Source organism: Odocoileus virginianus, chromosome 4, assembly GCF_023699985.2.
Source record: "Odocoileus virginianus isolate 20LAN1187 ecotype Illinois chromosome 4, Ovbor_1.2, whole genome shotgun sequence".
Lineage (NCBI taxonomy): Eukaryota > Metazoa > Chordata > Mammalia > Artiodactyla > Cervidae > Odocoileus > Odocoileus virginianus.
The window spans coordinates 88,819,767-88,847,740 of record NC_069677.1 but is presented as its reverse complement, the minus strand read 5'-3'; the positions used below and the strand labels follow the sequence as shown (position 1 = coordinate 88,847,740).

General features: G+C 45.6%; 2 protein-coding genes and 1 non-coding gene across 5 annotated transcripts in view; 1 reads left to right on the top strand and 2 right to left on the bottom strand.

The window, feature by feature from the left end:
* The window catches only part of LOC110143434 (collagen alpha-6(VI) chain), a 154,765-nt gene extending 142,410 nt beyond the window's left edge, over positions 1-12,355 (top strand). The window contains exon 36 of the mRNA XM_070466993.1: positions 10,585-12,355. Within this exon, the coding sequence (XP_070323094.1) occupies positions 10,585-10,804 (220 nt within the window). The 3' untranslated portion in view covers positions 10,805-12,355. The remainder of the gene's footprint in view (positions 1-10,584) is intronic.
* Positions 12,356-14,567: 2,212 nt separating this feature from the next.
* PIK3R4 (phosphoinositide-3-kinase regulatory subunit 4) overlaps positions 14,568-27,974 on the bottom strand; it is an 85,021-nt gene continuing 71,614 nt past the window's right edge. For 2 of the 3 annotated variants that reach the window (XM_020894747.2, XM_020894745.2), the window contains exons 14-20: positions 26,851-27,015; positions 22,598-22,809; positions 20,913-21,044; positions 17,065-17,165; positions 16,407-16,495; positions 15,984-16,092; positions 14,568-15,137 (exon numbers count right to left, since the gene is read on the bottom strand). In XM_020894747.2, coding sequence (XP_020750406.1) covers positions 14,967-15,137; positions 15,984-16,092; positions 16,407-16,495; positions 17,065-17,165; positions 20,913-21,044; positions 22,598-22,809; positions 26,851-27,015 — 979 coding nt within the window. In that variant the 3' untranslated portion in view covers positions 14,568-14,966. The remainder of the gene's footprint in view (positions 15,138-15,983; positions 16,093-16,406; positions 16,496-17,064; positions 17,166-20,912; positions 21,045-22,597; positions 22,810-26,850; positions 27,016-27,974) is intronic. The other variant, XM_070466992.1, reaches the window with a different exon arrangement.
* Positions 24,831-24,902, bottom strand: TRNAC-GCA (transfer RNA cysteine (anticodon GCA)). Its single transcript has one exon. It is a non-coding gene; the product is annotated as a tRNA-Cys (tRNA).

Genomic DNA, 27,974 nt, shown 5'->3' with positions numbered 1-27,974 from the left:
TATGTATAGGTCTTTTGTTTCTTTAGGTAGATATACTCCTAAGTATTTTATTCTTTTTGTTGCAATGGTGAATGATATTGTTTTCTTAATTTCTCTTTCTGTTTTCTCATTGTTAGTGTATAGGAATGCAAGAGATTTCTGTGTGTTAATTTTATATCCTGCAACTTTACTGTATTCACTGATTAGCTCTAGTAATTTTCTGGTAGAGTCTTTAGGGTTTTCTATGTAGAGGATCATGTCATCTGCAAACAGAGAGAGTTTCACTTCTTCTTTTCCTATCTGGATTCCTTTTACTTCTTTTTCCGCCCTGATTGCTGTGGCCAAAACTTCCAAAACTATGTTGAATAGTAGTGGTGAGAGTGGGCACCCTTGTCTTGTTCCTGATTTCAGGGGAAATGCTTTCAATTTTTCACCATTGAGGGTGATGCTTGCTGTGGGTTTGTCATATATAGCTTTTATTATGTTGAGGTATGTTCCTTCTATTCCTGCTTTCTGGAGAGTTTTAATCATAAATGGATGTTGAATTTTGTCAAAGGCTTTTTCTGCATCTATTGAGATAATCATATGGTTTTTATCTTTCAATTTGTTAATGTGGTGTATTACATTGATTGACTTGCGGATATTAAAGAATCCTTGCATTCCTGGGATAAAGCCCACTTGGTCATGATGTATGATTTTTTTAATATGTTGTTGGATTCTGTTTGCTAGAATTTTGTTAAGGATTTTTGCATCTATGTTCATCAGTGATATTGGCCTGTAGTTTTCTTTTTTTGTGGCATCTTTGTCTGGTTTTGGAATTAGGGTGATGGTGGCCTCATAGAATGAGTTTGGAAGTTTACCTTCTTCTGCAATTTTCTGGAAGAGTTTGAGTAAGACAGGTGTTAGCTCTTCTCTAAATTTTTGGTAAAATTCAGCTGTGAAGCCATCTGGTCCTGGGCTTTTGTTTGCTGGAAGATTTCTGATTACAGTTTCGATTTCCTTGCTTGTGATGGGTTTGTTAAGATCTTCTATTTCTTCCTGGTTCGGTTTTGGAAAGTTATACTTCTCTAAGAACTTGTCCATTTCTTCCAAGTTGTCCATTTTATTGGCATAGAGCTGCTGGTAGTAGTCTCTTATGATCCTTTGTATTTCAGTGTTGTCTGTTGTGATCTCTCCATTTTCATTTCTAATTTTGTTAATTTGGTTCTTCTCCCTTTGTTTCTTAATGAGTCTTGCTAATGGTTTGTCAATTTTGTTTATTTTTTCAAAAAACCAGCTTTTAGCTTTGTTAATTTTTGCTATGATCTCTTTAGTTTCTTTTGCATTTATTTCTGCCCTAATTTTTAAGATTTCTTTCCTTCTACTAACCCTGGGGTTCCTCATTTCTTCCTCCTCTAGTTGCTTTAGGTGTAGAGTTAGGTTATTTATTTGACTTTTTTCTCGTTTCTTGAGGTAGGCCTGTAATGCTATGAATCTTCCCCTTAGCACTGCTTTTACAGTATCCCACAGGTTTTGGGTTGTTGTGTTTTCATTTTCACTAATTTCTATGCATATTTTGATTTCTTTTTTGATTTCTTCTATGATTTGTAAAAAGCCTATATTAATGACATCAGGAGAAATGGCAACCCACTCCAGTATTCTTGCCAGGAAAAACCTGTGGACAGAGAAGCCTGTGGGGCTACAGTCCATGGGGTCACAAAGAGTTGGACACAACTGACTGGCTGAGCACACATAACTGGGGAAACTCGAGTATGAAAATATGTCGCGTGATATTGTTGATTCATGTGAATTTACTTAGGCATGGTGATAGTGTATGTTTGTATGAGAGAATATCTTTGTTCTTGAGAGAGGTATGCTGGAAAGTATTTAAGGGTAACATGCATGATGGCTGTAACCTACTTTCAGATGGTTTCATAAAAAGAAGCAAAACAAAGCATGTGTGTGTGCACATATAAGTATAAATGCATATATGTGTGTGTGTGTGTGTGTGTGTGTGTGTAAGGAGTATGACAAGGCTGTATATTGTCACCCTGCTTGTTTAACTTCTGCGCAGAGTACATCATGCAAAATACCAGACTTGATGATCACAAGCTGAAATCAAGATTCCTGGGAAAAATATCAACAACCTCAGATAGGCAGTTGATAACGATTCTCATGGCAGAAAGTGAAGAGGAACTAAAGGGCCTCCTGATGAGGGTGAAAGAGGAGAGTGAAAAAGCTGGCTTGAAACTCAACATTCAGAAAACTAAGATCATGGCATCTGGTCCATCACTTCATGGCAAATAGATGGGGAAAAAGTGGAAGCAGTGACAGATTTTCTTTCCTTGGGCTCCAAAATCACTGTAGATGGTGGTTGCAGCCATGAAATGAAAAGACGCTTGCTCCTTGGAAGGAAAGGTATGGCCAACCTAGATAGCATATTAGAAAGCAGAGACATCACTTTGCCGACAGAAGTCTGTATGGTCAGTGCTGTGTTTTTCCCAGGGGTCATGTACAGATGTGAGAGCTGGACCATAAAGAAGGCTCAGCACTGAAGAATTGATGCTTTTAAACAATGGTGCTGAAAAAGATTCTTGAGAGTCCCTTGGACAGCAAGGAGATCAGTCAGTCCTAAAGGAAATCAACCCTGAATATTCACTGGATGATCTACTGCTGAAGCTCCAGTACTTGACCATGTGATATGAAAGCTGACTCATTGGAAAAGACTCTGATGCTGGGAAAGATCGAAAGCAATAGGAAAAGGGGGCAACAGAGGATGAGATTGTTAGACAGCATCACCAAATCAATGGTCATGAATTTGAGCAAACTCCAGGAGATAGTGGGGGACATGCTACAGTCCATGGGGTCTCGCAAAGAGTCAGACACAACTTAGCAGCTGAACAACAACAACATGTATGTATGTGTACAGACACAGGGGAGCAAGGCGATGACAGGCGGGAAGACCATTTAGATGAAAGGTATACTGGTATTTACCCGTGGCTCTCTGTTCTCTACACTATTCTGCAAACTAGACCATTTTCAAAATAAAAAAGATAACTTGTAAAATCCAATGGCTGGATTAAACAGAGCAACAGACACATCTGAAGAGAAACATAAAGAACTGGAAAATAAAGCTAAAGAAGTTGCTCAGAATGCAGCAGGTGAAGTCATCACAGTGAGACGCCCCCATTGAAGAGGAGCCCCTTCTTGCCACAGTCAGGGGAAGCCTACTCCAAAGAGCAACAAAGACCCAGCATAGCCAAAAAACATCAAATAAAAAAGAACTCATGACAGACATGAATTAAAAGATGAAACAAATGCAAGGTGTAACAGGCAGGATAAATAGAAAAAAACAAAAAACAGTTCGAATGGTGCAGGGGAATGCGGAACACCAGGATGAACAAAACTTAAAAGCAGCTAGAAAGAGGAGTTCTGCAGAGAAACTATAATTAGGCTGACAACTGAATAATCAGTAGCAGCAGTAGAAGCCACAAAGCTATTGAGAACCTTCTAAATAATGGAAGGAAAATTTTGCCAGCTTAGAAAAACTGCCTTTCAGAAGGTGTTTTTAACAGAAAAAAAAAATATAAGTTGTACTAAGACTGTAAATGTGTGTTGATAAATATTTATTATTTATCGATAAACATGAGAAGACACCGAACAATGCAATTATCTTTTGGTTATTAAAAAAATGAAGCCTTGAGCTTCAATGCAGTGACGGAAAATGAAATTAAAACAAGCAATATAATATTTTTAAAATAAAAAAGCAAGAAAGGAAAAATAGAAGTGGTAAGCACAAAATAAGATAGCAGAATCCCGTCCATTTCTATATGTCAGCAATCATAATAAAAATACACAGATTAAGCATGTCAGTTACACTTAGTAGATTTAAGAAAACAAAATAAAATCCAGCTATAGCTGTTTTTAAGATAAGGACAAGCTAGAAGATAAGGGTATGGGAAAGTTGAAAGTAAACTTATGGAAAAAAGTATAGTAGGCAAATATTTTAAAAAGAAAATTGGAATAGCCTTATATCCAATAAAATATACTTAATTTTTTTTATTTTATTGAAGTATAGTTGATTTACAATGTTGTGTTAGTTTCTAAGTGAAGTAAGTCAGATAAAATATACTTCTAAACAAAACCATTTTGTATGGATAGAGTACATGATCACTACATGATGATAAAGTGTTTAATTCATGATGAAGATATAACAATTCTAAATTTATATGAGGGGCTTCCCTGGTGGTTCAGACGGTAAAGAGTCTGCCTGCAATGCAGGAGACCTGGGTTCAATCCCTGTGTCTGGGAGATCCCCCTGGAGAAGGAAATGGCAACCCACTCCAGTATTCTTGCCTGGAAAATCCCACAGACAGAGGAGCCTGGTGGGCTACAGTCCGTGGGGTCGCAGAGTCAGACATGACTAAGTAACACTTTCATAAAATAATATTGAGATGTACAAAGTGAAAATTGAAAAAGGCATAGTAGCCATTTAAATATCATCAGGGTTGGAGATTTTAGTACATCAGTTTGAATACTGTTAGGTTAAGCAGACAAAAATTAAAGTGGTTTAATCATAAGTAACAAGCTTGATTGAATAGACTCATATAGAATTCTGCACAAAAAAATGAGACATTCTTCTGAACAAATGGAATGTTAATGACTCTCCATCAGGGTAGAGTGTACAGATGTCTACTGTGCAATTTTATTTATAAAGCAACTATCAACAAATCTCTAAGAACTGGCTTCATACAGTCCAAATTGATCACAATTAAGTTGGAAATTCATACATGCAATATTTTCACAGCCCATATATTTTTAAATCAAAATCACATTTCTAAATAACTAATGAAAAAGTTCATAATAAAGCTTAGAAATATTGTTAGAAGTACATAACAAAATACTACATGCCAAAATTTGTGGGATGCTTGCTTCAGAATTCATATTTTAGCAAAGTTCATAGTTTTAATTCTTGTGTTAGGGAAATTTCTTTGACATTCAGTGTTATATTAGTTTCAGGTGTACAACACAGTGATTCAACATTTGTATACATTACTAGATGATCACCATGATAAGTCTAGCTATTCTCTGTCACCACTTAAAATTATAACAATATTATTGACTATATCCCATATTCTGTATGTTGCATCCGCATGACTTTTTTATTTTTATAACTAGAAGTTTGTGCCTCTTAATCCCCTTCTCCTGTTTTGCCCATCCTCCCACATGCCCTCCTGTCTAGCAACCACCACTTCATATTGATGAATCTGTTTCTGGGTATTTTGTTCATTTGCTTTGCTTTTTAGATTCCACATGTAAATGAAATCACATGGTGTTTACCTTTCTCTGTCTGACATATTACACTTAGCATAATACTCTCTAGGTCCATCCATGTTACAAATGGCCAGATTTCTTTGTTTTTATCACTGAGTAATATTCCATTGTGTATAAATCCCACATCTTTATCCATTCATCTATTGATGGACACTTAGGTTCCTTCCACATCTTGGGTATCGTATATAGTGCTGCAGTGAACATACATTTTTTCAAATTAGTGTTTTCATCTTCTTCAGGAAAATACCCAAAAGTACAATTGCTGGGTCATATGATGGTTCTATTTTTAATTTTCTGAGAAACCTCCATACACTTTTCCACGGTATGTCAGGGAATCTTTTAAACTTTAAAAGCTAATGAGGTAGACATTGTTCTTAAGATGTAATAGAAAATATATACTAAAAAATTAAATAACAAGGCCCCACTGTATAACACAAATAACTATATTCAATACCCTATGATATTGGATGGAAGGGAATCCAATGGAAAGGAATATTTTAAAAAAGAATGTAGATATGTGTGTGTGTGTGTAACTAAATCACTTTGCTCTATGCCAGAAATTAACACAACATTGTAAATCAACTATATTTCAATTAAAAACTTTTAAAATACTTAAGTAAAAAAATACTTCAATAAAAAAACTGAAACTAACACAACATTGTAAATTAACTGTACTTCAATTTTTTTAAAGATGTAAAAATGTAATTTAAAAATAATTTAAAAAATTTTAAAGTGTTATAGGACAAAAATAGAAATACTCAAAGAATGGAATGAGAGTAGAACTTACTTTTTAAAAATATCTTAATTAAAAAAAAAAAAAAAAAAAATCTTAATTAAAAAAATTGCCAGCAACAAAGGCAAAAGTTGGTTATTTTTGATCTGTTTCACCCTAGATATACATGTTTCGATGTTATTTTAAAACAATAATATACATATAGATCATATCCTTTGCATGTACAAATATTACTCATTTTTAAAATTAGAAATAATTGAAATCAAGCAGTTAGGAGAGTGTTTGTGTGTGTGTGTCAGTGTAAATCACAGTGTACTAACACGTTCCCCACGTAGAGCTGAAGTCAGTGCCCCAGTCGAGGCTGAGACAGACGCCTCTGAGTGTGGCTTCTCTCGCTGTGAGGAGGCTGCGTCCCCGCGCGGTGATGGGCCGGAGAGCCCCCCTGATTCGGCTCCAGAAGCTGCAAGAAGCCTCTGCCTGGAGGCTCCTCACCTTGCTGGGAGGCGGGGGAACTGTCCAGCAGCAAACGCTTCTGAAGTCAGGCTCAACAGGCCGGCGCGGTCAGCCCAGGAGGGGCAGGGCTCCCCCTGCTGCAGGCGTCTGGCAGCGTGGAAAGCGCCCTCGAGTTAGCATGAGCATCAGGCTTGATATATTACAGGTAACTGCAAGGCCCACGCGGGAGCCAGCCTATCAAAATTAAAGACATTTTTGGAAAAGCTTCCCACCCTGCATTTCCTCCTGCGTCTGCACTTTGCCCTAAGATAGTTCAGTTCAGTCGCTCATTTGTGTCCGACTCTCTGCAACCCCATGGACTGCAGCACGCCAGGCCTCCCTGTCCATCACCAACTCCCGGAGTTCCCTCAAATTCATGTTCATGGAGTCGGTGATGCCATCCAGCCATCTCGTCCTCTGTGGCCCCCTGCTTGGATTCTCCTGCATGCCTGGAAGGGTGAGATGCCAGGAAATGCCGGGCGTATGGAGGAGACAGATCCACATTGCTGTCGGTGATTCCCTGACAGCATGTTCGACCAAGACCCCCCGGGTGTTTCCTAAGTCATCAAAGACCGTAATAAAAGGTAACAAGCCACACGGCTGCTTCTGAAACTCCCTGCCTGAGCCTTTCAAGAGCTGGGCATGTGGGATTGAGGGAGATGAGAATGCCTGGCAGCAAGGGGCCTGGCCACCAGGATGACTTCTTTGTCCTCAGGATGACTTGCATGAGAAAGTAGGTCATTCCACTGTCAGATTCTGAGAAATACAGATTGAAGCTGGTTCTTCTCCAATGGAAAAAAAAACACAAAGACTTTGAACCAAACCACAAGCAACAGGGAAATGGATGCCCATGAGGAAGAGACTGCAAGGGCAGCCTCTACATAAGCACCTACATCCACTCAGAGGGAATACCAGAAGCCACCTGCCTATTCATCTAGGCAGGCAAGCACTCCTGCCAGACTTGGAAGCGACAGCAGGCAGGCCAGAACCACAACAACTGAACTGTTAAAATGGACCAGGTTACCAGTGCCGTGTGACTACACATCTGTTGTAATTCTAATTTCCAAAGTGTTTTCTTTAGAAGCACAAAATGTGTAAGACGAAAAGAATTCTTGAACTAAAAGCCATCTTGCCTTCATTTTCCACTCCACTGCATCCAGTCAACTAATAAATGCAGCTTGATTGATTCCTGGTTGTCTGCATAGTTGAAGGAATCTGTGATCACAGAGGAATGAAATCTGCAATTAGTCCCACCCGTTTTTCTTTCCCAAGTTTTACTGGAGCTGGGCACAACTGCAAAATGAATGGATGGTATTTCATTCCTGTTTCTTTATGTTGACTACATCCTGTTGAAATTACCCATCAGCAAAGAAGTATCTGAACAACACAGAATGAAAAGAAAGAAAATCAGAAAGTCTCTGTGATTCCTGGAATAATGAAACGATTGTTACTGAGCACTTAACCAATTACAATCTCCATATATGATCCAGTGGAAAAGATGGAAGATTCAGAGATACAGTGTTTATTATGTTCAACCCTTTTAAGAATAAAAATATTTGAGGGGGAAGGGTAGCATCACAATGCTGTAGAAGGAATTTAACTTTTTCTTAACAAAGAGGGAGGAGGAAGACAAAGACAGCTAAATTTGCTGGAAAAAGGGTCAAATACAAAGGGAGAGAGTGAGGCTGGAGGGGAGAAAGCAGTATAGACAAGGGAAACTCAACCGTGGAAACAGTGTGTCTGAGACAATGTCCCCTCAAACCGGCGGGGCCATGGTTCGGGCATATAGACAGTTACCACTTTGGGGGATTTGAGTCCGCAACATTTAGTCCGGAAGTTAACCAGAAAAGGGGGCTTCCCTCATTGCTCAGTTGGTAAAGAGTCTGCCTGCAATGCGGGAGACCTGGGTTCGATCCCTGGGTTGGGAAGATCCCCTGGAGAAGGGAAAGGCTACCCACTCCAGTGTCTGGCCTGGAGAATTCCATGGACTGTATATTCCACAAGGTTGCAAAGAGTGACTAAGCAACTTTCACTTTTCATTTAAACTTGAAAAGCGCAACAGGGGAAGGTGTGAGGAAATGGTGTTTGCCCTGGAATTACGCCAGGGCTGCTATTCTTGGTGATTGAAGGAGCTTGTCAGTCGACACAGCGCATCCGTGAGAGCACGGATAGGGGCCCAGGCAGTGTACACGGTCAGACGCCTCGGGGTCTGTGGCGCAGGGCCTGGCTGTTGGTCTGAGGTCTCCCTCACCCCCCGCCCTCACTACAGACGAAGAAGAAAGCGTGGTGAGTGTGTGAGACAGACAGAGGGCACAGCAAGATAACCTCAGCCTCGTTTTACGTCCTTTACTTACTCGTTTTCTAAATCACAATGCTTTTGTGAGAGGGACCGGACTGACAGCGGGACAAAGCAGAGAAATCCAAACGCAAAGGAGGGGACTGTGGTGACAGTGGTGAATGGCGGCTGCTATCCTCACATTTTGGAGGACATTTTGGTCTCAACATTTTGGAGTTCTTATGTATGACTCTTCCACAATCAAAACGCAGCTAGCCTCTCTTATGCCACCAGGCCCCTCTCATTTATTTAAAAGTATTTGTGGAGAGCTCATGGCTTCCTAACTTCGGCCCCTGGCAACCTGCCCTCCTGCGGTCCTGCACCCATGTATTCAGGTCTTCTGACAGCATGACATTCATCATTTCACTTTCTTATTCCAAATATCGTGAGAGTCCTCCGTAGTTTCCTGGGTAAAAACCTAGTTTCACGAAAGTAACACAGGACTCAAACTCTCGCAAGAATCTGGTTGTAGCCTCAGCTCTGCCTCTCCTGAGTCCCACACTCACCTCTAAGCAGCTGACACCATGGGGCTTTGTCACTCACAGCATTGGTGGGTTTTTAGTCTCTTTACAACTGAAGAAACAAGGATCCCTCTAGTTAAGTGGGCTGCTCAGCTAATAACTAGAGTCTGACCTAGAATACAAGAATGTTTCAGGACTCACGGCTCTTTCCACGGCCTCCCTGTAAGATAAGGTCTGAAACAGCTCCCGTTCCACACTGTCCATTTCCATTGCCACCAGCTTTCAACTAAATGGAACTAAAAATTCACTTCCTCATCACACTAGGCACATTTCAAGTGCTCAGCTGCACGTGGGGCAGCGGCTGCCGTACCGGCCAGTGCAGCTCACAGGGCCTTTCCACCAGCACAGAAAGCTCGACAGGACAGGCTCGGACTTGTGGTCAGCTGCACAAGGCTTCTGACTTCCCTGACTCACCGCGCTGGCATTCAAGGCCTCTGCGAGTCTGACCCTAGCTCCACGCTTTTGTTGGATTACTCTTGACTCCCAACCAAACACCTGTGTGCCGGCCAGACCGGGTGTTAGGTCTGTATCCCCCACTGTACCTAACACAGTGCTTTCGTTAGAGCGTGAACCTTCAGATGGATGGATGATGGACGGATGGGAGGGAAAGAGGAGGAAAGAAGGGGGAAGGAAGAGGAATTCCTCCATATGCTTTCACTAGATCAATGCTGACAGCTAACAAGTGCTAAGCACTCCTTTGGTTTCCTGGGGTTACCACAGTCACCAGATATGGCTTCATGACACTTTCCGTCTGGGATGGTGGGAGGATAGGGAAATCACAAAGTTCACAAGTTAAAATTCAGATAGTGGTTAAGTGTTAGGAAAAAAGTAATAGCCTATAGTTCTGAGTGTCTGGGATGGGGACAACTATGCATATGGTGGTCTCTAATGAGGTACCATTCGAACCAAAATCTGAGTAAACAGAAGCCAATCATATGAAGTTCTGGGTAGAATATGCTCCATGAAGAAGAAACGTTGCTGTTACAAAATTAGACTTTTGCGTACTTTGACAAGGTGTCTTATTCATCCACTTCTGATATACCTGTGCAGTGTAAATCCCCAGTCGAATCATCTTAATACACTTACCCTGAAGGAAGGCTAAAACAAGAATGGGTACACGACCATTTAGGAAGACAGGTTAATACAGAATCTGTTCAAGCTGACATGGTAATATTTATCTTCTATGTCGTTTCTCTTCTTTCACTGTATAGCTTTGTTCCTGGGCCACACAGAGCTACCCTCAAAGAAGATGCATTGAAGAAGGCAAGGTTCTTTCAACACAAAAAATACTTTTCAAGAATAGCAGGAGGCGGCAGAGATGATATTATTCAAAATTTTACCAGAAACATATTCCATGTCTTTGAAAATGGAAAAAGGGTGATAAAAGCTGCTCCCAAACAACATGATAAAGGAAGCGCTCAGAGAGTTTAACCTCAGGAAGCATGGTAAGACTCGGCTCAAATAACTGCATTCACAGTCACAACGTCGGGCAACTTTGACTTGCGTTTCTCCCCGCATCTGAGGTCCAGTCTGAACATGTCACAGGTGGTGGGTCACTGTGCAACCTGACCCCATGCACTCATTGGTAGTAAGATGTATCTTGTCCATTTATTTGACCATTCCTGATAGTTTTAGCCCTCAGACACTGGTATGTTCAAGAACTGTTATCATCAAAAGACAGAAGAACAAAAGGACTGTTTTGGAAAGTCTCATGGAGATACGATTTGAAGGTAAATGTTATGTCACATATACACGTGTGTACACGGGCCAGCGCTCATGCTTTTGAAATTGAGGGTCTCCATCTAGTCCACCTTCTACAGGCTGAGCCTTGCTTCTGAGCTTAGGACTGATTAATTCTCATCTATTTAGCCAAAGGTTAATGTTTTGGGAGATCTCAGCATCAACCCAGAAACCAATGCTATTTGTATGCCTAACTTTGAAAATCTGACCTTCCACAACGATTCCATCTCAACCCACCTGTCTGCTGGGACTGACTGGATCTCCGATGGGCTTGTGCTGGAAGCTTTCCTCCACCTTGTGTAGCTGTTGGCTTGGACAGAAACAGAGGTTAACTTCCCCAGCTCCAAATCATCTTTAAACTCGCTGGGAAACTCATATTTGCTAAGAACATCAATTAAGTAGACCTTGTGCCAGCCCATTTTGATAGGACTTTTCTTCTTTCCCATTACTGTCAGTTATCATTCTTTTAAGTAACCTATGTATGCTTAGGCAAGAACAGTGCAGACAGAGCACGTCGTGGGTGGAAGCTCTGCATCACCTGTCAGGTGGCTCTTTTGTTAATAGTGAGCAGCTCCAGAGAGAACAGGCAGAGATCTGAAAAGGGCTTCAGTGCTCACTGAGCTTGGAAAAGACGAAGGTGTCCTTGTCCTCATCTACGAAGTCTTATGGGGGGTGGAGGTGGGATGCAAAGGGGTCACTGTGAGTGACAGCAGGCCAGGCAAGGCCTTCAGAGTGCACCTCTCGTGGCTCTGCTCACTCCCATCCAGAGCACATGCTGCATTTTTAACCAGCTAAATAAACACTGCAGGAGCAATCCTCGATTTAGACGTCACGTCAAGTTCTAAGAGCCTGCTCCACAGCTGGTTGCGGGAGCCTGGCCGCGGAGACGGCCGTGGGCTCCGGGGAGGCGGGGAGGCCCTGCAGGGCTGGGGGAGGCCGTGGGGATCCCGACTCTCCTCCCTCGCCTCTGCTCACAAAACCTGGGCGAGAGCCATCTGCAGCGCTTTCTCCACATCACTTCTGCCATCCTTCCCCCGGCAACTCCATAGCACTGGCTCCCAACGTCTCCAGAGCAAGGAGTCAAACCGTTGCATCCACACTCAGGTAACAGAGAAGAATAAAGCACATTGGCCTTCTTTCTGTATCCTAAATGATGCTTAGGGGCTCAGGAAAAATTCAAGTACTGGAAATTGATGCGCGATATTTAAGAGGTATTTGAATAAAAAGGATTTTCCTGGTTAACTTTGGATTAAGCAAAAATTCCTTTTCTTGTTATTCTATTGAAATATTATTTGTCTATCCTCTCTGTATTGGTAAGTATGCCAAACAAGTATCCCATTGGTGATTTGAGATTATTTTAGCATTTTGTGGCATATTTTTAATCGTTAGTTAGTGAGGGGTCTGAAAGCATAATGTAAATATTAAGTTCCTTTAAAAAGTATTAATCCCTAATATTAGCATGTTTCCGTGATTTATTTTTCTCTTAAAAGGGCAAGTACCACAAATCGTAAATTAAACAAAACCCTATTTTTTTTTTCATTTATTAGTTGGAGGCTAATTACTTTATTGCAGTGGTTTCTGCCATACATTGACATGAATCACCCATGGATTTACATGTGTTCCCCATCCCAATCCCCCCTCCCACCTCCCTCTCCATCCCATCCCTCTGGGTCTTCCCAGTGCACCAGCCCCGAGCACTTGTCTCATGCATCCAACCTGGGCTGGTGATCTGTTTCACCCTTGATAGTATACTTGTTTCAGTGCTATTCTCTCAGAACATCCCACCCTCGCCTTCTCCCACAGAGTCCAAAAGTCTGTTCTGTACATCTGTGTCTCTTTTTCTGTTTTGCATATAGGGTTATCGTTACCATCTTTCTAAATTCCATATATATGTGTTAGTATATTGTAATGGTCTTTATCTTTCTGGCTTACTTCACTCTGTATAATGGGCTCCAGTTTCATCCATCTCATTAGAACTGATTCAAATGAATTCTTTTTAATGGCTGAGTAATATTCCATGGTGTATATGTACCACAGCTTCCTCATCCATTTGTCTACTGATGGCCATCTAGGTTGCTTCCATGTCCTGGCTATTATAAACAGTGCTGCGATGAACACTGGGGTGCACGTGTCTCTTTCAGATCTAGTTTCTTCGGTGTGTATGCCCAAGAGTGGGATTGCTGGGTCATATGGCAGTTCTATTTCCAGAAACAAAACCGTATTTAAATCAAGAATTACACAAAATAAGCAGTGATGCTCTTGATATAGAAAATCAAATTAACTGACCATAAAGTATAAAGGACAATTTCTTCTATTATCTCTGCACTCAAGTATGAGTCAAATGTGTTTAAAAAACAAAAAAAAAACTATGGAAGTCCAAAAGAGATGCAAACTTACTGCGGCAGCAGACAGTAACACTCAGAAGCGATTCAGCCAAATGGCCTTTTTTGAAGCGGTGGAAGGGGGCATGCTCTTTAAGCAAGAGAGTGAACGGGGAGAAGTCCAGGAGGAACGGGCGGCTCGAGGCCCCCTTATAAGTTGATGTCTCACCTCTTCAGACTCCAAACCTGACTCAGCAGCTAGAAACTCTACCCATGTGGTCTCGGCAGAGCTTAAGGGAAACAGAGGGCCAGCAATGTGACGGCGCCCACGGGAAACCTGCAAGTTCCGGCGCTCACGGACGCCCGGCCCAGTCCTGGCCTGACGGGACTGCCTGGCCGCTTTACCGTTTACTGGTCTAAACACCAAGTGCATTGAATCCTGTGTCCTGCAACTGTCATGTACGGTACTAAGTCAGGTACGTAATTACAGAAAGTTAACTTTTTGGCATATTTCTTAAACAAGTATTTTCCCTGGACTCAGATTATCTGTTCAACTTCTTGATTTTACAGACTCATGTTAACTAATTTCAAATCGAAATACTTTTGAACACCATAAACCCTTTGGCAAGTGGATGGACAGTGAAATGTGGATGGAGAAGTTCCTGTGCAGACAATAATCGATAAATCTGAAGGGTTCATTTTAGCGGGGAAGACCAAATTTTGGTCTTTTGAAAATATAAATTTTGGCATGTTTTTAACAGCTTCATCTTTTTCTCTCTTCGTGCATTTAATAAATAATATACACTGGATAAAAGCAAGTTGATGGGCCAAGTTCTAGAATTTATAGGAGAAACTATAAAAAAAACAGTCATGATGACCAAGAAGAGACATGTTTCTCTGGAGCTGGCAACAGGAGATCAAGTCTCCAGGGTTAGACATCTAAGAAGGCCAGCTCTAAAACAAGGGAGGAAAGGTGGGCCGGAGCAGGACGCATGCCACTCAGAGTCCAAAGCTCTGGACACAGGCCTGGCTATGTTACTGAGCGCCTGTCACACTGGGTCCACACACTGCCGAAGGCTACTCTTCTGCCAAATTTACTGTTAAAAACACCAACAAAAACACACACACACCCATTAAAATGCTTGAATACAGTTTACTGGCTGTTTTGAATAGCATTTTTAATAGCAAAAAAAAAAAGCGTTTACATTATAATAGCTTACAACCAACTTTCAACTGTCTTTTTTTAATACAAAGTAAATTGAGATCACGTAAGTCATTTTAAATTCCTTACCTCTGTGATATATACAATAAGAAAGTGCCAGATACTACTGTCTAGTAATTCCAGCTAAGATACACACAGGGACGCCAGCAAGTTCCTTAACAACCTTGCACAGGACCTGTTTAATCATGAAATAGACATGATTCCGAAAACTAAGCAAAGGAATCTGCACTCACTCTGTTCTCTAAAAACACTTTTTCTCGAGTCACAGTGTGTTTATGTGTTTTTACAAACTACACACATCTCCCAGGCTTCACTTCCACACCTTAACAATGCCGTCCCTGGAGGCAGTCACGATGAAGCCCTGCGTGGTCTGGAAGGTGGCGACGTCCGTGATGATGTCGTGGTGGCCCACGGGCAGGGACTCCGGGCCCCTCCGCGGGCCGTCATCACTCGGCCCCACCTTCTGCTTGTTCTGAATCTCCTGTGTGGTGGTTAAAAGCAAGGAGAAGGCCACAGTCAGAGGCGGGAGCACATCCTACCGCCTGGCCGCACCCCTGCTTCTAAGGAGCGCTGCTCTTTGTTTAGGCCGGCCCTGGTTCACAGGAGTCACAGAGGCTTTCAGAGGCACTGAGCAAGGGCGTCACAGCAGAGCCAAAGAGACGGTCTAGGTGTCCAGTCACTGGACTCCACGCAGCCACTTACAAACATGGAAACTTACAGACAGGCTGATAACCTGTGCGTGTGACCTCCGTCAGCTTCAAAGAAGAAAGGGAAAGAACTGGGAGGCAGCGACGACCAGGGCGTGGACACACGTATGTGCCTGACACTCCAGCCCTCCCGAAGCTCGCTGCCACTCGTGACGGAGCGCCGCCTGCCCCACACTCACAGGAACGCCAGCTGCTCTGCGGCCTCTGCCCGACCCAGGAACCCCAGCTCCCAAGCCCCGCTGGCCAGGTGTGGGTCCCCGCGCTACCGCTTACTAGCTGGCGGACCTGAGACCAGCTACTCCACCTCGATGTGCTTAACCTTCTCATTTGCGGAAGGAAGATAATAAAGGCATGAGGTAGGACCCAGCAAGTGTTGCACGTGCTTACTGTGCCCCATGTGTTTATACACGCACTTTCTATGTTCATTCTACCTTAGTAAACTCAATTTTAAAAATACAGAAAAGTCAAGAGAAAATAAAATATTTTTTAAATTCAAAGAAATACTGCCACTCTTGGCCAAAGCCATTTATGGTATTTATGTCAGCATAAATAAACATGATATTTATGTCAGCCATTTTTGTTCCTACAAAAGTTGAAAGGAAAACAAAGATCGCTCATACCTGGACAACTTCGGTGCCTTCAATGATTTTCCTGTAGTAGGACACAGATGGAGAACTCGTGCTCCCCGCAACGATGTACGACCTCTCTGGGTAGGCCAAGTCCCAAAACCTGGGGAGGAGGAGAGAAGGGACGACTGATCACTGACTGACACTCATCAATGCTTGTGTGTCCTCTTCTGCGTTCGGAAAAGAGGTTTTTCTAGAAGAGCCTAAAGTCAGTTACAAATGAAGTATTAACAGCTGTCCCTGCAAGATGTGGATGACTGCAAACATCATACCACTGCTGGTATCTATAACAAACACCCCCTTGTGGTAACCACTGTTAGTTACCATTCTCCTCTCAAGTGCTGAATGGGAAGTGTCTGCACTGTACCTTACTCTCAGGTCTGAGCCCGCTGTCAGCAGGATGGGACTGCACTGTACCTTACTCTCAGGTCTGAGCCCGCTGTCAGCAGGATGGGGTTCCCGTCTGCAGGACTGCAGTAGAGTCCGTGGACACTGTGAGAAGAAGGCTGAAGGAAGGAAAGAAATGGAGAGTCACGTCGCCCATAGAGGATGCAGTCACTTCTAGAGATAAGTCAGCTATCAGCAGTTAACTGGAGAGACCAGAGACAGATCACATCTGTCTTAGATCTTTCTTTGGGAATTTAAGATACATTTGTTCTGCATCACCCTGAATGAAGAAGCAGAGCCTCCTCAGCGTCCTAAAACTCTCCATTTGGAATGAGAAGGATCCCAACTAAAGGAGGGAAAAACCTTTCCTACCCCCTGCCCCAACAAAGCACCTTAAAAAGTTATGTATGACAGGGTCACGTTCCGTTTCTTGAACGACCTAAGCTTTAATCTTTCCTTCTCTAATTAGCCCACATTCTACTGGGTTTCCAAAGAAACGTCACAGACCTTATGGGCCTGGCAGCCAGAACACCCACAGAAGCAGACACTGGGGAGCTGGAAAGCAGAGGGCAGCAATTCCGCACTTACTAAAACCCGAGCTTACAGGACAACCCCCAAACCAACCAAGGATCGTGGCTGGCAAAGCCGCCTGAGCAACTGAGGGTGTGGGAGAGGATGCTGGCCTCACCTGTAGCTCGGACAGCGGGGGCGCACTGCTGGCCCAGAGCGTGAGCCTTCGGTCGCCCGTCTCCATGTCCCACATGGACACCTCGTTGTTGCCCTGGACAGCTGTGGGAGACAGGCCAGCGTTACTCGGACGAGGGTTCCGCGCAGCGAGTCCACGTCCTGGCAGAGGATGTGAGCCGGCGCACGCTTCCATTTGCTCCCCACCCTGTGGGAAACGCTCACGGACACTTTAAGCCACGCTGCCACCCTGCCTCCACGCTGAAGGACGAAAAGGAAATGTTCTGACAACCTACTGGGCAGCATTTTACTGCCGTCCAGTGAGTATAGAGTGCACAAACAGAGTCTGCCCTCAAGAAACCTACAGTCTAGCGGGAAAGAAAAAATACAAAGCGTAAGACAGTGAGCACAGAAGAGAGAAGGCAGAAGCCCAGGTGCACTCGGGGAGGAAAGGTCACACTCGGGGAGGACAGCTCACACTCGGGGAGGACAGCTCACACTCGGGGAGGACAGCTCACACTCGGGGGGGGGGGGGGGCCGGATGCGCGGGGCCGCTTCGGGGAGTGCTGTCCTGGGACAGACACAGGGGCACCGGGTCACAGGGGCAGGCAGGACAGAAGGAGCCGAGCACGCCCAGCCGTGTCCGAGGGGCGTGGTCGGACTGGGGCACGTCTGAGATGAGACGCGCGCAAGCAAGGGCAGATGGAGACGCTGGGAACGGTCCCTGCACGCCTGAGGGGGGCCTTCTCGAAAGCACTTCTGAGCAGCGTTTTGAGGAGTGACAATACCCCAGCCTTCACTTCTTCATTAATGTTTACTGAACTGACTCGGTTTACTGTGAGCCAGTCCCTGTCCTGGATCCTGAGGAACGGAGGACAAATAATGCAAAAAGAAAAAAAAAAAAAGAAAGAAAGAAAATTTCTTTTCACAGAACTCACACCCTACTGGTGACAGCAATCCCAGCAAAACGCAGAGGCCCTCAAGCAAGAATCTGCCCGAGCTCAAGGGGAAGGTCAGAAAGCCCTGTGGTCGGAACCTGGTTTTACGGCGCCGTGCTGTATGCTGCTCACACCCACACCTTTGGAGACAGTCCCTCTGACAGACAGTAAGTGCCCCTCCAATGGTCCTACTTGGGGCATGCCATCTGTTTCCCGCTGGAACCCTGACTGGCCAAGAGGGTGGGTGAGGAAGCAGGAACAGACCCCACAGAACCCCTGGGCCATGGCGGTGAGCCTGGCTGTTACGTGAGAGGCAGTGGCAGGTATCAAGCAGAAGAAAGAACTTGCCTAAGAGAAGGGATTCACTAATAGGAACAAGAGACGATGTCATCTGGGCTAGGGGACAGTGGTGGAGACAGTAGACGGTGGTCACTTTTGCACACACTTTGGACACACTTTAAGACAGGACATGTAGAAGTGGCTGCTGAACTGGAAGTGGGAAGTGGGATGAGAAAGAGAAAAAAACCAAGGACAATGTCAGGGTTCCTCGGGAGCTTCAAGTCGAAACGGCTACAATTTCCTGGGACAATACTGCGGGCGGAGCGAGCTTGTCCCGGGGGAGGCGGCGGTGGGTGGGGGGCGGGTGGAGAGGAAACCAAGGGTCCAGCTTCGGCAGGTCAAGTTTCAGCTGTCTATCAGACATCTTAGGGAAGATTTTATTTTCTAATTATTAGACTTTTATTATTAAAAATGATGTTAAGATTTAGCAGGAGTGATATAATCTTAGGTGATAATGCTGAACAATCTTTGTTGACTAAGTTGTTACCCTTCAAAAAATAATGAGCCAAGATGAACTTGAAAAGTAGAAGACCAACAAAATGAGTAGATATCCAGATAAGCAGTTTACTAACCACTTTCCTTTGCATCAGTTTCCATGTCTTTAAAAACCTATGCCCTTCTCAACACACAGGGAGGCTGAGGTGCTGAAGCAAATCTTCAAAGATCAGTATTACGGAGTAATTTTCTCTTTGCGAGTGACAGAGTACTCTGTCCTTAACTGTCCTTAATTTTTTAATTATTTTAACTGGAGGATAATTACTCCACAATATTGTGACCGCCTCTGCCAAACAGCATACATGTGTCCCCCATCCGGAACCCCTGCCCACCCCATCCCTCTGGGCTGTCCCAGAGCACTGACTTTGTTGCTCTGCCATCTGTCTCACATGTGGTAAATGTACATGTTTCAATGGTATTCTCTCCAATCATCCCAGCCCTGCCTTCTCCTGAGTCCAAAGTCTGTCCTTTCCGTCTGTCTCCCTGCTGCCATGCATCTAGGATCATTGTACCGTGTTTCTAAATTCCATATACATGCGTTAACAGACAGTATTGGTCTTTGTCTTTCTGACTTACTTCACTCTGTATAATAGGCTCCAGGTTCATCCACCTCATTAGAACTGACAAATGTGTTCCTTTTTACAGCTGAGTAGTATTTCATTGCGTGTACCACAGCTTTTAGGGAAGATTTTAAATAGGTAGATATAAAAACCTGAATAAATGTGGTACTGTTTTGTCTGGGACTGGATATGCTCACACAGGGAGCCAGTGCAGAAGGATCAAGACTGAGCCCGTGGGCTGGCCACAGATTAAAAGTAGGAAGAGGAGTAACAAACAGCAAATCAATCAATAAAAGAACCAAGAGAGTGATGACCTCAAAATCAGACAAGGAAAGTGTTTCAGAGAGAGGAAGTGATCAACCAAGTGAGCGACAAGCCCTGTAAGATGCAGGGTGCATGATGGCCACGGGAGGCGGCAGTGAGTGACCGTGACAGCAGGCAGGCTAGAGACAGACACGTGGACGGGGAGGGAGCAGGGAGGGGCCGAGTGGAGAGGAGAGGGCAGGGGGCCTGGAGGAGACGCATGGGGAGGAGGGGGCAGGGGGCCTGGAGGGGCCGCGTGGGGAGGAGGCGGCAGGGGGCCTGCAGGGGCCGCGTGGGGAGGAGGGGTTAGGGAGCAGGGAGGGGGACGTGTGGGGAGGAGGGGGCCTGCAGGGAGGGGACGTGGGGGGAGGAGGGGGCAGGGGGCCTGGAGGGGCCGCGTGGGGAGGAGGGGGCAGGGGGCCTGCAGGGGCCGCGTGGGGAGGAGGGGTTAGGGAGCAGGGAGGGGACGTGTGGGGAGGAGGGGGCCTGGAGGGGACGGGTGGGGAGGAGGGGGCAGGGGGCCTGCAGGGAGGGGACGTGTGGGGAGGAGGGGGCAGGGGGCCTGCAGGGGCCGCGTGGGGAGGAGGGGGCAGGGGGCCTGCAGGGGCGCGTGGGGAGGAGGCGGCAGGGGACCTGCAGGGAGGCGGCCACGAGGAAACACAGAACAGTAAGCGCCACTGCTTATCAAGCACTCACTGTGTAGCAGACCACATGCATCACATGTGTTATTCGTATTCTTACAACTCCTCTAGACAAATATTTTTAACCACATTTTACAGTTGAGAAAAATGAGTTTCAAAGAGTTGCCCAACTGTCTTGCCTAAGAATCTATACAAGGAAATCTGAACACCCAATAAGAGAAGGGGAGGGAGGCTTGCAAGAAATGCAACAGAAATGGCCGCTGAGAGGGATGACCCAAGGTTTCCAGCTCAGATTTTCAGGACGATGATGGCAACTTTAGCAAAAAAACAGGGAACACAGGAGAAAGAAGACAGTGGGAAGGAAATGGTGGTGGACAGGAATGGACGGTGGTGGTGTGACTGATAAGACTTTGTGAAATGCAATAAATGAGAAATGACCATGAGATGTCCGTGGCAGGAACTTCCACAGAATCAGAGCTGACCACAGAAACCAGCATTGGCTCACAGGTAAAATGAAACTCCTAAGATGATGAATCTGGGCAGCAGGGCCCTCTGCCCAGCCCGCCCGCCTCCTACCTGCGATCACCCAGGACTGGTAGAGCGGGTGCATGGACAGACGCCGGACGCGGGCCCGCGCCGGGTGGCAGTGACTGGAGATGGGCAGCTGGAAGCGCATGTCCCAGCACGCCATGGCGCCGCTGCTCGTGCCTGCGGGGAGAAGCGCAGACGTGACCGCTGCAGGCTCCGCATCGGCAGTGAGCCCCACAGAGGTGATGCTCAACCTGGCTGGCCACTTAAAAAAGAGGCTTTGCTTTCGGGAAGCTGCCCGCCCACCCCTCGGTTCCAAACAGCACCTTAGCCCAAAGGTATAGAGTGCTAGCACAGTGCTATTACAAACCCAGCAAGTGTGAAACAAGCATGAATAATTCACTAATGACTGACACTTACTAACTGCCAAAGGCACCCGCGGAAAGAAACCAGAAGGCCTAGAGAAGACATAAAAGGATCTGATAAAGCAAAAGACCCAGACGGCCCTAAGCAAGCAGAGGCGGTTCACTGGCGCTCGGTAATCTCAATCAGCCCCAAGCAGCAGCAGCTCCGCAGCCGTCCTCAGAGCGCAATCTCGGCCATGGGCCCTTTCCTCTGAGCCTTCTGGAGACAGGCATGGCCGTCCGAGCACAGCAGACCCTGGAGAGACTGCCTGCACGTCTGCCCAGGACATCTGAAACCCCACAGAGAGAATGCCACCCATCCTAAAGAGCAGCGTGCACTCTAACGCCAAGACTGGTCTCCAGGTCCAGTGGAGATGGGGGTGGGAAAAGACCAAAGGGGCGGCGGGCCGCTCTGTCTCCCGGCCCCTCTGCAGGCCCCTCAGAGCTGGCGGGGCTGCGTGAAGCCACTGGGGCAACTCGCTAGCCTGAGGCGTGTGTGACAGCTACTTTCCTCGGCCTGCACATCTTCCTGTGCCAGGGCAGCTTAGGCAAAAAATACTGTATTTCACACAAACCATATAAAATAAAGGGCTGATAATGAATGTCACAAATGCAAGACAGGGAATCTATTGAATAGAAACTTAATATTCATGCGGAGCACAGTCTAACTCTTCTGAAAGACTGTGTCAAGTGGCAATGAGTAAGCTCCAGTACCTTCCAAAGGGGCAGGTTCAAAGCCTGGCAGGGGGAGGGGGGGCAGTGAAAATAAAATGGGAAAGCAGCAGCAAGATCACAGGGTATGTTTCAGCGAGCAAGGAAAGGCAGTGGGAAGGGGTCACAAGGCAAGCGGCCCCTGTTCAGCTCTCCTCCTGTGCTAGACGCTTTCACCTCATTAAATCCTCAAAGCCGCCCTTGGAGAGAATGGGCCCATCTGAAGATGAGGACAGTAAGACCAGAAGGGTGAAGCAGCTTGCCTGTGGTTACTGGGATGTAAAACCGAGCGTGCTCAAATTCAAACGCTCTCATCCCATAAACCCAGCCTGTTGCTTCCCTGGCAGAGTAAGAAAACGTCAGCAAATCTGACCACTGTGGAGCCTCGTTTAAAAACGGGGAGAGTAAACTGTCATACACACTGGATACTGACCTCACTCTTTTAAATTTGTTTTTTAATGAAAAAATTGAAATGCAAGTATTATAATAATTATGGGGGGTAAAAAAAAGGACAAGGGGGAAAATTACCAATGAAGACAAAGGAAAAGAGCTTTCTTAAGAGGCACGCCTGACAGCAGCATGCAGACCCAGTCAAGGACCTGAAAGGCAGCTCCCTACCGATGCAGAGCCAGCACTGGTGGATGTCCACGGCAAAGGAAGTGATGAGGCCTGCCTTGAGATCGTGCCTCAGTGTCCAGGCGTTGCTGGAGGAGCGGAGGTCCCAGCCCACCAGAGCGCCGTTCACAGTGGCGTAGGCCAGCACAGACTGCGCCCCAGAGCTGAAGTGATGCAGGTCCACCACGCAGCCGTCCTCCTTCTGGTCTAGGACCCTAGGAGACACACGCCAAGGGGCAAAGACTCGTCCATCACTAAGACACAGCACCCGCCCCCACTGCAGATCAATCTATATCCATCACCAAACACATAGCACCCGCCTCCACCGCAGATCAATCTACATCTATCACCAAACACAAAGCACCCACCTCCACCGCAGATCAATCTACATCCATCACTAAACACACAGCACCCGCCTCCACCGCAGATCAATCTACATCCATCACTAAACACACAGCACCCGCCTCCACCGCAGATCAATCTACATCCATCACTAAACACACAGCACCCGCCTCCACCGCAGATCAATCTACATCCATCACCAAACACAAAGCACCCACCTCCACCACGGATCGATCTACATTCATCACTAAACACACAGCACTTGCCTCCACTGTGGATCAGTCTACATCCATCACTAAACACACACCACCCACCTCCACCGCAGATCGATCTACATCCATCACTAAACACACAGCACCCACCTCCACACAGATCAATCTACATCCATCACTAAACACACAGCACTCGCCTCCACTGCAGATCGATCTACATCCATCACTAAACACACAGCACCCACCTCTACTGCAGACCGATCTACATCCATTACTAAACACACAGCACCCGCCTCCACCGCAAATCAATCTACATCCATCACTAAACACACAGCACCCACCTCCACCACGGATCGATCCACATTCATCACTAAACACACAGCACTTGCCTCCACTGTAGATCAATCTTCATCCATCACTAAACACACAGCACTCACCTCTACTGCAGACCGATCTACATCCATCACTAAACACACAGCACCCGCCTCCACCGCAAATCAATCTACATCCATCACTAATCACACAGCACCCACCTCCACCACGGATCGATCCACGTTCATCACTAAACACACAGCACTTGCCTCCACTGTAGATCAATCTACATCCATCACTAAACACACAGCACCCGCCTCCACCACAGATCGATCTACATCCATCACTAAACACACAGCACCCTCCTCCACACAGATCAATCTACATCCATCACTAAACACACAGCACTCTCCTCCACTGCAGACCGATCTACATCCATCACTAAACACACAGCACCCACCTCCAGTGTGGATCATTCTACATCCACCACTAAACACACAGCACCCACCTCCACTGCAGATCAATATACATCCATTACTAAACACACAGCACCCTCCTCCACCACGGATCATTCTACATCCACCACTAAACACACAGCACCCGCCTCCACTGTGGATCATTCTACATCCACCACTAAACACACAGCACCCACCTCCACTGCAGATCAATATACATCCATTACTAAACACACAGCACCCTCCTCCACCACGGATCAATCTACATCTATCACTAAACACACAGCACCTGCCTCCACCGCGGATCAATATACATCCATCACTAAACACACAGCACCTGCCTCCACTGCAGATCAATCTACCTTCTAACTATGGTCAAGAAATAAAAACTCTGTGCCCCATCTAAGACAAGGATAGCTGAGCATTTTTTAAAAAATTACTTCAGAACTGCAGAAGAGCTGCAAAAGTAGTGCACAGACTTCCACATATCCTTCACTCACCTTCCCCTCATGCTGACTTCTTTTATTAGAAAGAAGGATTTAAGATTCATTGCTGTCACTGCATGAATCAATCAGTCATTCCCTTTTATTACTGATGATAAAGTGAAGTAAATAAAATTAGTGCTTCCTTTTTAAGTGCTATTCCATTCCTTGATGTACCTGTTTGTTGTTTTTTTTTTTCAAGCTGAGGTATTTTTAAACTAAAAATAATACCATAAACATACTGGCCAGCTTTCTTGATCAGTACATATCAGGCCTCTGTACACACTACTATTTTATTTTATTTTTTCCATTTATTTTTATTAGTTGGAGGCTAATTACTTTACATCATTACAGTAGTTTTTGTCATACACTAAAATGAATCAGCCATGGATTTACATGTATTCCCCATCCCGGTCCCCCCTCCCAAAGGGACAGGGGGCACCTGGATTTGAACCAGGGACCTCTTGATCTGCAGTCAAATGCTCTACCCCTGAGCTATACCCCCAGTCTACTATTTTAGCTTTATCAAATGTCAGCAAACATTGTAAGAGCCAGGTAGTAAATATGTTAGGATTTACAAGTCACATACATCTCTATTGCATATTCTTTTTTTTTTTTTTAAAAACAACCCTTTGAAAATACAAAATCATTCTTAATTTATGGGCCATACTGCTGGCTATAGCTTGCTAATTCCTGTCTTAGGCAAACAATTGTATTTATAAACATTCTGACACTGACAATATTCCATAAAGTGATGATGAAAAGTCCAAATGCCAAATAAGCAGAGAAAAGGACCCACAGAGCCAAGGTAACATGGGCGGACTGAATGCGGGGCCCGGGCAGGGTTTCCTGGGGGCGCCTGCCATCAGGCAGAGCTAAGCCTCCTGGAGCAACCTGCCAACCCAGAGTCGGTGCTGCTCAGTGAAAGCTGCTCAGTCGTGTCCGACTCTGTGCGACCCCATGGACTGACCATGTGATTCTCCAGGCCAGAATACTGGAGTGGGCAGCCTTTCCTTCTCCAGGGGATCTTCCCCACCCAGGGATTGAATCCAGGTCTCCCGCACTGTATGTGGATTCTTTACCAGCTGAGCCACAAGTGAGGCCCAAGAATACTGGAGTGGGGAGGCTATCCCGACCCGGGAATCGAACCGGGGTCTCCTGCATCGCAGGCAGGTTCTTTACCGACTGAGCTACGAGGGAAGCTGTAAGTGTTGCTCAGGGTATAGACGGTAAAAACTCGCATTCCCAATGAAAAGTGCTGTCAGCGCAGAGGCTCTCCTGCACGAAACCTACACTCTGCTGCCAGGTCCCCATGCCACGCACTCCACCAAGAGCCCTCTGGTGATTGACACAGAACGCCGTGTGAAGGCTGCTCTGTAGCCACTGTCTGCCGAAAGGACTTCTTAGTTCAAGGTGATCATGATGGGTCCTGGACAGAAGCTGCCCAAGTCTCTTTAGTGAATGTGTTAAAAAAAAAAAAATAACATATCTTAATTGGTAAAAGCAAAACAAAGAACAAACAAAACAATACAAACAAATAATAAAGTCCCAGGTGACCCAATCGTCACCCGGTTCTTCCTCAGCTGCCCAATGGTGGTGAGCTGTGATGCACTGAAACTGTGGAGGCTGCTGGCTCTGCTTCCTCCCTGAGGGTCCCCGCTGGGCCTGCCCCACCCCTCGCCACCACCCTGCTGTGGCCACACCTGGTGTCACCCCTCCAGGCCGTCTCCCCGATCGAGCCAGAAGCTGGCCCCCGTCCTGGTCACAGGGCATGCTGGCATGCTGCACTGAAGTCATCAGTTCTCTGGCCTGTCTCTCCCACTAGGCTCGTTTCTTAGAGAGTATAACAAACATCTTACTCATTTCTTGAATTTTCTGTGTGCAGCACATACTAGTCAGCTGAAAAATTGCTCTGTTTGACCTTTAAATATCTTACCTTGCATGGGTTTAATCTACAAGCAACCACAATCTGTAAAAAGTGGAGGAAATTCTTAGATAAAGCCAGCCAGGATCTTGTTCTTAAAATGATAAGCAAACCATCTGACTGAAGGCTCTGCTCCATTCCCAGCAACTTCAGAGGCTTTACTGCCAAGTGACAAAATGCTGACCACACTTTTGAGTTTTCTTTAATGAAGAACACTCATATTTTCAAAACCAGCAGCCAGAGCTGAGACAGAAGATGTAACTGATAATTAGGTTATTCAGATTCCAGACTGGGATGGGCCACAAGTTCAAAGCTGCCCTTCTAACCTTTGGACAAATTCGCAGAAATAGTTTCCTCAAACTATGTAATAGATTTGAGCTGGAAACCCAATTTTATTCATTTCATGCGCTTAAAAAAAGAAGTTCATTGTCACAGGCCCTCAGCCGATCCAAACTGTATTACAGAAGGAGAGTTACATTATCCCAGGATACCAAATGCAGTTTAAAAAACACAAATGACAGACAGATACCTGCTTTGCAGAGGATGAATCTTGGGAGACTTGGGCAGCTTAGAGGCCTCAATCGCAAGCAGCTGGACGGCACCATTATCAGATGCTATGGCTAAGTAGTGGGAACCCTGGCAGAATGTGAGTGTCTTGACACGGCCCCCGATTCGGCTATACGTGAGGATAGACCTGCACAGAGAAAATCAGAACTGTGTTTCCGAAAAGCCACAGAGTATTATTATTGCTGACCTTAAACAGCCACATGACTATTAACAAATAAAAAATGATACTCAGAGGTCCGTTTCACTCCTCGATGGTGTAACAGAAATAATTCCCCTCAGAAGCACTGGTACAAACCACCTTTCCTTCTGATATTTTTCAGTGGCCATCTTCACACGCTTCTCTCTGATCACTGAAAGACTGCCATCCTCCTTTCCAGCTGGAACTCCCACACGGTGGCCCTGACCAGCTTGCCTCCTTTCTGCAATCCCCGAAGCCCTCCTCTTGCCCCTGCATTACTCTATGACCCCGCAGGGGCAGCCCGCCACAGCCGGGCGGCACTGGCTCTGGAGTCTGAGGGCCAAGCTCCCCTGACTGACCAGCAGTATAACTTGAGTCAGCCGTTTAACCTGCACTGCGTCTCAGTTTACCCACTTACCGCCCAACGCTTCTGACTAGGACGTGGTGTAGCTCAACTAACATATGAATCGTGAAACAGTCATTAACGCACAGTATCACTGTAATATTCAGTCTCTCCCACACACACACTGACCTCTGATTCTGTTTATCCTCCTCCTTTAAATTTACCGCTGAACTTCCTGAATATGACGAGCGGTGCCTGCCTCCCTCACTGCAGAGCTCCTCCTTCATCACCCTCCACAGGGTCACATACTCAGCCTTCTAAGGGGCCACTCCTTAAAGGTCACAAGCCCCAAAGCACCAAATTTATTCACCGCTATCTTCTATAACTTTATTATACAAGTTAATACATCTTAAATATACAAAAACTATTAAAACAAAAGAAAAGTAAAAACAACTATACCACCCAGAGAGGAACACTTTCATTTTGCTAAGTTGCGTCTGAGCCTATGAAACCCCAGGCTGCTCTGCCCAGGGGATTTCCAAGACAAGAATACTGGAGTGGGTTG